The following is a 10,204-nucleotide window of genomic DNA, read 5'->3' as shown; positions in this document are numbered from 1 at the left end:
TGAATACAGATCCAAACCCCCTTGGATCTTAAAACAAGGAGAAATCAATCTGGTTCTTAAAAAAGAAGGCTTTTAATTAAAGAAAAAGGTAAAAATCATCTCTGTAAAATCAGTATGGAGAATAACTTTACAGGGTAATCAAACTTAAAGAGCTCAGAGGACCCCCCTCTGTCTTAGGTTCAAAGTACAGCAAACAAAGATACACACTCTGGTAAAAAGGTACATTTACAAGTTGAGAAAACAAAGTAAATCTAAGACGCCTTGCTGTCTTTTTACTTACTAGTTTGAAATAGGAGAGACTTGTTTAGAAAGATGGGGAGAACCTGGATTGATGTCTGGTCCCTCTCAGTCCCAAGAGCGAACCACCCCTTAAAACAAAGCGCACACACACAAACCTTTCCCCCCCCCAAGATTTGAAAGTATCTTGTCTCCTTATTGGTCCTTGGGTCAGGTGTCAGCCAGGTTACCCGAGCTTCTTAACCCTTTACAGGTAAAAGGATTTGGAGTCTCTGTACACAGAGAGCTGTTACCCTTCCCTTCATAGTTATGACAACATCTCTTGCGACGCATGCCAGGCCTGACCTGGTCCACCCCCTACCAGCTCCAGGGAAAAGGCTGCTAAGCAGAACCTCCCACCGGTGGGGTCCTTCTGTGACTTCCCCCACTGCAACTTGAGACCATTGCTCCTTGTTCTGTCATCTGGTACCACTGAGAACAGCCGAGCTCCATCCTCTTTGGACCCCCCCCCCCCGTAGTTGAAAGCAACTATCAAATCCCCCCTCATTCTTCTCTTCTGCAGACTAAACAATCCCAGTTCCCTCAGCCTCTTCTCATAAGTCATGTGCTCCAGACCCCTAATCATTTTTGTTGCCCTCCGCTGGACTCTTTCCAATTTTTCCACATCCTCCTTGTAGTGTGGGGCCCAAAACTGGACACAGTACTCCAGATGAGGCCTCACCAATGCTGAATAGAGGGGAACGATCACGTCCCTCGATCTGCTGGCAATGCCCCTACTTATACAGCCCAAAATGCCATTAGCCTTCTTGGCAACAAGGGCACACTGTTGACTCTAAACCAAAGTGTAATCAAGCCACTCACTACACAGTGGATCAGCAAACCCCATAGTTCACACATCTCCAGTCTCCTGCACTTCCTCAGCTCACAGCTGATGCTCCTGCCTCTGGCAGTCTCTGCTACCCTCACCACTCCCCCCTGCAGCTTGTGCTGCCTTTTATATTGGGGCTCCTCAGGGCTGGCTTAGCCTCAACTCTCCAGCCTACAGGCAAGCCACCCTGTTACACACCTGTCCCCCTTAGGCACAGCCCAGGGCAAGTTCTACCTGAAAAATGGTTTCCCCTCTCGCTTTCCACCACAATGTTGCTGGTGGTCATGGAGACTTATTCCGCTCAGCAGCAGCGTAGCTTTGCAGCCCAGGCTTCCTTCTCTGCCCACATATACCCTGTTCTGCGAGGGAAGGCAGTAAATATACTGCCCTCCTTCCGAAAGCTTCCCCTGATTGGCCCAGGGAGAGGGACGCTCTGCCCCATCCTACCCTACAGGGTTCCTGATCCCGGGCCCTTAAAGTGACAGTGTCCTGAAATCTTCCCACCCCTCTGCGAACTCCCCTGGACCAGTTCCTCTCTTCCCATTTTCACTGCTTTGTGAGCCAGTGCAGCTGGCCCCAGCAGTGGCTGGTGCAGCTGGCTCTGGGGAGTGCCCAAGCAGTGGCCCCAGGCCTAGCTGCTCTGGCCGCTGCTTGGGTGGCCCTGGGGACCGCCTGAGCAGCGGCTGGCCGGAGCAGCAGCCCCGGGGAGCGCCCCAGCATCGGTCGCGGGGGCAGCCCCGGGGACCGCCAGAGCAGCAGCAGTCCTGGGGATGGCCCTGGAGGCCATCATGAGAGTGATCCCTGGAGGCCTCAGAGCAGGGGCCCCCCCAGAGCAGTGGGGCCCAGGAGCAGAGATTTAGTCATGGGTATTTATAGTACAAGTCATGGACAGGTCACAGGCCGTGATTTTTGTTTAATACCCGTGACCGGTCCATGACTTGTACTATAAATACCCATGACTAAATCTTAGCCTTAGTAATAAACTTACACTGGGCCGGCTTCTGACCAGGGCAGGATGGTATAATTCCAGGGTGCAAGGCTGGGGGCTTGGGAGATTTGCTGGTGACTGTGTAATTTGTGAGCGGCTCTAGGAGCATTCTGCAATCTGGCTGGGTGTGGGGCTCCACCTGCTGTTGTGCTAAGTGATCACAGCGCCTGGAGGGGTTTGCTGCTTGTCACTAGCAAAGCATTGAGAGAGCCAGCCCAGGCTGGACAATTAAGGGGGCACAGTGGTACCCCAAGTCCAGGTTCCACCCCAGGGATCCCATCACAACCGTTTTACCAATATAGGTAACAATCACACCCATAACTGAAATAGTTATACTGGTACACAAAATGAGTGCAAACCAGGCCTTTAAGATAAGTGTGGATGGAAAGACCGAGAGCCCAAAGCATTCAGAGGCACATAACGGATTTAAGGGGGATTCTTAAGATCCCTAGCTACAGGAAAGCAACCAGCAATTCTTACCGTTAAATACTTAATCCACCTCTTCTGTCTTGTCTTTTGGACTGAAAGCTCTCTGGGCCAGGGACGGTCCCAGGCTGGGTAAGTTCACAGCCCTGTGTTCTGCAGGAGGTCAGACTAGATGCTCTTTTGACCTGGAAATCTATTAAACGTTTGGAAAGTTTGTACAGCACCTGACACTGCAGGGCCCAGACTTGGTCGGCCTCTAGGTGCTACCACATTATACATGTTAAATAATAATAAGAGAGCTCTTCAGGCTATTTCTGTCCAGGCAGTAATTCTAGCAGCTGCTAAAGTTATATAATAGGCAACATATATAAGATGCACCATGCGTTATATCTTACCCAGGGACAGAATGCAGTTTGAATCGGTGTCAATTTCAATTCAAATTCACCTCCACTCTCCTGATTCTCCCCAGGAATTAATGGACAGGCAGGAAAGGGCAGAGCTGGATTCAAATAGCTTAAAATAGAAAGGAGGGTGGGTGTGTCTGATGTGGGGGGTGGCTCAGTGGGCTCCACGGAGGAGCAGCCCCCTTGCCCAGGAACGTGTATGTTTGTTGGGGGAGTGGAGGGGGAGGCACCTCCAATTCTTAAAATACTTTTCCTATTTTTCTCCACCAAAATCCGCCCACCTTGGCACTCAAGGGGGCTGGTGTGAAGGCGATTTGGAGTCTTGTCCTTCACCCGGCTGAAGGGAAATACCTGATTCGCAATTAACTCCTCCCCATCCTCTCCTTCCCCCCCACACACGTAATACCAGAGATTTCAGGCTGTAAATGAGGTGCCTGAGACCATGGTGAAAATGAAAGTGGGACTCTTGGAATCAGCGCTCACCACTCACTGCATGGAGTCCCTCAGTCCCACCCAGCTCCTCTGTCATCGTGGGGGTCTGGTTTCGGCTCCCAAAGGGACTGCGAACTCTCAGACTGGAGGAGAGGAGTTCGAGCAGCTCGAGGCAGCTTTCATGACGCGAGAGGCTTAAAAATCTGTTCTGGGCGGTTAGCAAGGGGGCACTGATGAATTGTTCTCCATGGCCACTAAAGGCAGGACAAGCCATAATGGGATCTGCCAATCAGGTGCGTTTCCTGAGTTCTCAGACAGCTGACCTGCATTCCCGGCAGTATCCAGGGCCATCTTCCAATGGCTGCTTAGCCCATACTGGGGGCTCAGAGGGAGGCAGTTCTGAGTCCAAGAACAGACTGGCCCAGATCTCCCCATGGCTGCTTACGAGAGCTCCAAACCACCTTTGAATCTTGGTAGGGTGACCAGACAGCAAATGTGAAAAATTGGGACGGGGGTGGGGGGTAATAGGAGCCTATATAAGAAAAAGATGCAAAAATCAGGACTGTCTATAAAAAAAATCAGGACATCAGGTCACCATAAATCTTGGGCACATTCCTCTCATGTCTTTGATTTAATACAGTTCACGTTACCCTCTTATACAGAGGGCATGATTCTGATCTCAGGTATAACTCCACTGAAAGCAACAAGGTTACACCAATCTAAAGCCTGTGTGAGGTCAGACTCAGAGCCAGGGGCTCCAAAAGTTAACAGTCCGTCAGAACGCTTCGAGGTTCGACAAGGCAGGGGTGAAAAGCCACTTTTCTGTCTCGGGTCCTTCTTAGACATCTGGGCTGTCTAGCGCCCAGAAGCAGCCGGGTCGGTGCTTTGTACAGCCTGTGTTCCCTGCTACAGCACAAGGATCGAACACGCTCAGAGGAAACACCGGAGTCGCGCAGGACACAAGACGTCGCGGGTTGTGGAAGTCCTGGCCGGAGCTCTGCGATCAAGGGAGAGTTGAATTTTACACTTTATATAAAAATGGGAAGTGATCAGTTCTCTAGGCGGAGTCTGCTTGGGGCACTTTGGGTTGAAAACACACCAAAGCCCTGCCATGCAGATCAGGTTTGGCTTACGGCCAACAGAGCCAGTTTGAGGAATCTCCCAATCTTTTGGATTCAGTCACTTTCCGCACAGCCACTACTAGAGCGTCAAAGCCAGGTGGGTTAGGTGCGGTTTTACTTTCTCTCTCATCTACAGAAGACAACTCCAGAGGTTCTCCACTAACTTGTGCTCCCCGGAGACCTGCGTCCTATTCCTGGCACCGCCACTGTGTGCAAGTCAAAGTCAGCTTTGTGCCGCAGCTTCCAGATCTGTAAAATGGAGGCGACACGGACCTCCTCTGTGACGAGTTTTAAGACCCACCGATGAAAAATGCTTTTATTAGATGGCCTCATGTCTGCCTGGGTAGAGGCATCCAGTCATTTAGGACACAGAACAGCTGGGGCCAGGGAGATGATGGGTTACTCAGAAGTTAACACCAAAGAAAAGGTGCAAAGTTGATCACTCGTTGATGCTACTCAGTCGGGGATTAGTCTCACCGTGAAGAGGATGGACAAGGGGAGTTCAGAGCTCCTGGCTACTCAAGCCGCCCACGGTGACACGCAGGAGTCCCAGATCAGGAACATTCGCTCATTTCCCCGCAGCCGCACAACCAGAACACAGGACCTGCTGCTGGTCTCTATTGACTTGGCCTGATTTTGAGCCGATTACCTTGGACGAAGAGGCTTTGTAGGTTATGACCAATCCCCTGAGGCTTTCAGTCCCCCCCATTTTCATATCAGAAAAACAGCTACTGCCCTTTTGTCTTTCAAACTCATTAAAATATTCGTGCGAGAGCTAGGGGTTATTTTTATGGCAGCCGAGGGATAGAGTGAAGAAGAGGATCTATACATTGCACTGTAATGGACCAGTGGTCTAGTTAGAGCAGGATCTTGTCTCACCAGGGGTCTACACGAGATACTCAAGGAGGAAGGTGCAAGAAACCTTACGCAGGGGTAATTCTGGAATACCCTCTGCCCTTTCTTGAGTACCTGCTACCCTGCCCTCTGGTAGTTGGTTTATGTGCTGGGGCAGGAGGGGTTTTATAACAGAATAGTCTCATAAACCACAGGCCCACGCCCATTTTTTGAATCCTGAGAAGCTCTTGGCCTCAGCATCATGTGGCCATGAGTTCCACAGGCTCTGTGTGTAAAAGGAAACGCTTTCCCAACTCAGAAGTGATTTTTTTTTCCAAAAAAGGAGGGGGAGGGGGTTTGGCAGCTAACGGCACCTTTCTTGACGAAGATTTGAATGGAGACGCTTGGAATTTGTGACCCAAAACACAATCCGCATGAGACCACTGCTGTGTCCTGCCACCACGGAGGTTTATTAAAAAGAAAAAGAAAAATCCACAATCTGTTATGGAGGCAAACAGTAGAAAATAAAAACCCACCAGAAACAGCTTCCCGTGAGAAAGCCCAAGCAAGAAACCAGGGGCCTGAGGGGGTTGGTCCATTGGAGGAGGACAGCCGGATGGAAGGCACTTGGAAGACGGGACAGGGGCAGGCCAGGAGGGGGAGCCTTTACTGGTTGCGTTGAGCAGCCTAAAGTGGAAGGTCCTCCTTGATCAGGACGCGCAGAGGGCAGATCCTGAGGGACCCGGGCGGCGTATCAGGCTTCGGGTTGCCCACATAGAAATAGGGGAAAACCTCGCCACTGAACTGCTCATGGAAGGTGTAGATGTGGCTATTCTGGTCGGCGTCGTAGAAGGAGAGCTCGCCCTCGTCGCAGTCCAGTTCCACCCGGATCCGCTTGAGGTCCCGGAGCACCGTCTCCGACCTGGCCGAGTTGGAGGCCCGGCACGTCTCGCTGTCCGCGCCCTGCAGGCGGTAGATGTACCAGAAGCCCGAGCGGGCGTCGTGGTGGAAGTTCCACCGGCGGCCGCCGCGCTCCTTGGCCACGCCCACGCGCCAGTTCGTGAGCCCGCCCAGGTCCACCTCCCACGCGTGGGAGCCCTTGGAGAAGCCCCGGGAGCCCAGGACGCAGGGGGCCGAGGAGAAGCGCTCTGGGTTGTCCACCAGTAGCTTGTAGCTGCCGTTGGTGATGCTGGTGAGGTTGCTGGAGACGGAGAGCCAGCCCGCGGCGGAGTTGGGGTCAAAGCTGAAGGGAACTGAGAAAGGAGATTTGTCAGGTGCCAGGAGCGGCCATCGGAGCTAGCGTCGTGCTGGTGCGAAGTATAGACCAGGGGAAACACCCCACCTGCCAGCCTCCACCACCCAACCTCTCCCCCAGCCCACCCCTGGTGTCTGGGGAAAGCCCCCGTCCAGACTCGTAACCCCTACCAACAAGTCCCTCCTCAGAACAACCCCTGCTAGAGCGTCCACAGGGAACACCAGGTGGCACGTGGTTCGCGCTGCTCCCAACTGGCTGGGCACCACGCACCTCCTATTGTCTGCACGACTCCGGCTCTCCAGCCCGTCTTTAACATCGTCAGCCCTTTGGGGCAGGGGCTCTCCTTGGCTAGGCATTTGTACAGCCCCAGCACGGCACCACTGTGGGTGGCCAGGCATTACTGCAATGGAAGTGTTTGCCACGCCTACGCCCTGCAGGAAACGCTCCCACCTAAGTACGTCTGATCTCCCTAGCAGCTCAGAGCATTACTACAGGGTACGCCCCGCCTCGTTTCCCAGCCGAGCTGGACAGCTGGAAGGGACACAGCCCAGTCACTCGGGGAGTCCGCAGCAGAGCTGAGAACGTGACCCCAATCCCCAAGTCCCAGAGCAGCGCCTTAGCCACAGGCCATCTTCCCTCCCGGCTCTAAACCCATGCCAGTGATAAGATTTCTAGGGCCGGTCCAAATGACATTCCCCCTCCCGCAGAGCTCAGTGGTTTTTTCCTATTAAGTGTTTCAAAGGGCAACACAGTCTCTGCCTTAATTCTGTTTTACCCATTTTGGGCATGGGAATGGCTGTCATTTTTTTAGAAACTGGACGAGTTTTGGGCCCTCCCCCCTGTAGCTCCCCGGCTCGGCCTGCAGCGGCAGTGAAGTCCGCGCAACATCGGCGCTGCTAGAGAGTTACCCGCTATGCCAGTCGTCTGTGCAGAGCAACGGCTGTTTCTCAGGAAGGTTACAGCCCGCGGCCGGTGTGATCAGACCCTGGGAGGTTTCGTTCAAGTCCTGCCGGGTGAACTTGGATCTGCCCCGAACTCAACGTTTCTTAGGCCAGGATGGTCACCTTCCACGTCCCAGACAGCATGGGCCACATGGGGTCGGCACTCGACAAGCCTTGCCCAGGGGCCTCTCCCCAGCTGCAGCGTGCTCCCTACCCCGGTGTGACTCCTGGAGTCAGTGGGTTACACCCAGGATGAATCTAGCCTGTAGGGATTTTTACATGCTCTTATCAAGCTGCCCCGACGCCACCATCCCCACTGTGACTCGACTCCAGCCGGCTCTGGCTGTTCACCCGCTTGCCCAGACAATCTGACCCTACTGTGCTAACAGGAGCTGCCCCCCCTCTCTCCGCCCTGATCGCTCGAAGCCACCAGCTCGTTGCAGGGCGTGAATCGGGCAGACGGCCCCTTCCCGCACCCAGCGCTGTCCCGTGTTCAGTTGGGGGTGGGGGCGGGGTTCTGAGCAGGGGCCTTGCCCCTCCCAGCCCAGATTCACCATGACTGGCGGGCTCCTCGCCTGGTTATCATGACAGGAGCATGTGTGCAGAGCGCAGAACCAGCCACGTATGGTTAACCCCTTATGTGCCAAAGCGACAGGAAGGACGAACCTGAGCTTGAAGTTCTGGGCAAGGTCCCCCACCCCAAGGCTCTCCCTGCACATCCCCAGCTCAGCCCTTGCAGGCCTAAACCCGTGGATGAGCTCTGCCAATACATCTCGGTCCCAAGCAGCAGCACCCCCTGGTGGAAACCCCTGATATAACCCTGCAGTTATCCCATTTCATCTTCAGCTGCAGCACCCCTGGCTAGCCTAGAGTGTCCCTAGCCTGTCCCTCCATCTCTGCCATTGCACCTCTCAAACCCACAGCATCCCCACCTCCTATGCTGGTTATGAGCCCCACACATCACCCCCACCCCCAATATACTCAGTAAAAGGCAGAGCTAAGCTGCCGGGCACAGAGAAGAAAGCCTCTCTGGGATGGACTGATGGGTGCGAGGATGGGTGCACTGGCTAAGAGATTAAAGCCCAGGACCTCCAAGGAAGCATTCTCTGAAGTGCTTCCAGATCCACACGCAGGGCCAGTGAGACAGGCAGAACCGTAGGGCCTCCATGTGTGGATGAGACAATGGTGTTTGGAGGAGGGATTTAGGTTTATTAAGCACAGGGGGACCTTTGGGGTCAGAAGGAGCCGATACAGGAGGGATGGGCTTTGCCCAAGTCAAAAGGGACCCAGATTGCTGGCACATAAAATTAAAAGAAAGTCAGGGGAGTTTTTAAACTTAGGGCTGGGGAAGCCAACAGATGCCGCCCTTAGGGGAGGATTTATTAAAGGCGATACTTTATATCCTAGCGAAGAGGAGAAGAGAGAAGATGACAATACTGGTAGGAACGGAAGAGAAATAGTCAAAGGAAAACGTCCCATTCAATTACATCACATGAAGGCAGACAACTCAATATTGACAAAATGTTCTAAGTGCTTGTATACAAATACAAGAAGTCTAAATCCTAAGATGGGTGAACTTGAGGGCCTGGTATTAAAGGAGGATATTGATATAATAAGCATCACAGAAACTTGGTGGAATAATTTTATTTCATGCAACACGGTGATACTAGGATACAAAATATATAGCAGGGGTCTCACAGTCCCAGCCCTCTGTGGTCTAAAAACCTCCCCACTGCGGCCTGCGGAGGAGACGCAGGCAGCCACGCTGCTGGCAATGTCTGCTGCAGGCGCCGCCCCCCGCAGCTCCCATTAGCGGTGGGAGAGGGACAGAGACAACATCACTAGTATCTGACAGAGGAATGACAGAGTAGGTCACGCTGATGCGGGAGTGGCACTGTAGGTGAAAGAATCTACTATGTGAAGGAAACAGTACCATAGACTCTACAGCTAGAAATTCCATGCTTGAATAATAAAGAGAGTCTAGCAGTAGGAATATACTACCGACACCGAAGCAGGATGGGGCAGGGATTGTGAAATACTCAGGGAGATTAGAGAGGCTACTAAAAACAACAGAAAACCCAATAATAATGGGGGATTTCAACTATCCCCATATTGACTGGGTACATGTCACCTCAGGACAGGATGCAAAGATACAATTTCTACACAGGTTTCAGAGTAGCAGCCGTGTTAGTCTATATCCACAAAAAGAACAGGAGTACTTGTAGCACCTTAGAGACTAACAAATTTAAGCTTATGCTCAAATAAATGTGTTAGTCTCTAAGGTGCCACAAGGACTCCTGTTCTAATTTTTACACACTATCAAGGACTGCTTCTGGGAGCAGCTAGTCCTGGAAATCGCAAGGGGAGAGGCAATTGTTGATTTAGTTCTAAGTGGTACACAGGATCTGGTCCACGAGGTGAATAGAGCTGACCCACGAAGTGATCGCAACCGTAAGGTAATTACGTCTAAGCAGCCTTGTAGGGCTGAAAATACCACAGAAGCATTTCACGTCCAAAAGGGGAACTATACAAAAATGAGGAAGCGAGTTAAACGGAAATTAAAAGGCACAGCCACAAGAGTGAAATGCCTACAAGCTGCATGGAAACTTTTAAAAACCACCATAAGAGAAGCTCAAACTATTTGTTATCCCAATTAAAAAAAACAAAAAACAAAAACAAAAAAAAAAACTAAGGAGGA

At 52.2% G+C, this 10,204-nt stretch overlaps 1 protein-coding gene across 1 annotated transcript in view; it reads right to left on the bottom strand.

The window, feature by feature from the left end:
• Nucleotides 1–5,757: 5,757 nt before the first annotated feature.
• The window catches only part of TRIM35 (tripartite motif containing 35), a 17,223-nt gene continuing 12,776 nt past the window's right edge, over nt 5,758–10,204 (bottom strand). The window contains exon 7 of the mRNA XM_024198209.3: nt 5,758–6,563. Within this exon, the coding sequence (XP_024053977.2) occupies nt 5,998–6,563 (566 nt within the window). The 3' untranslated portion in view covers nt 5,758–5,997. The remainder of the gene's footprint in view (nt 6,564–10,204) is intronic.

The sequence above is a fragment of the Terrapene carolina genome, unplaced genomic scaffold (genome assembly GCF_002925995.2).
Source record: "Terrapene carolina triunguis isolate 2854851 unplaced genomic scaffold, T_m_triunguis-2.0 Scaffold228, whole genome shotgun sequence".
NCBI lineage: Eukaryota > Metazoa > Chordata > Testudines > Emydidae > Terrapene > Terrapene triunguis.
Note: the sequence above shows the minus strand (reverse complement) of the source record. Positions and strands in the feature narration are given on the sequence as shown.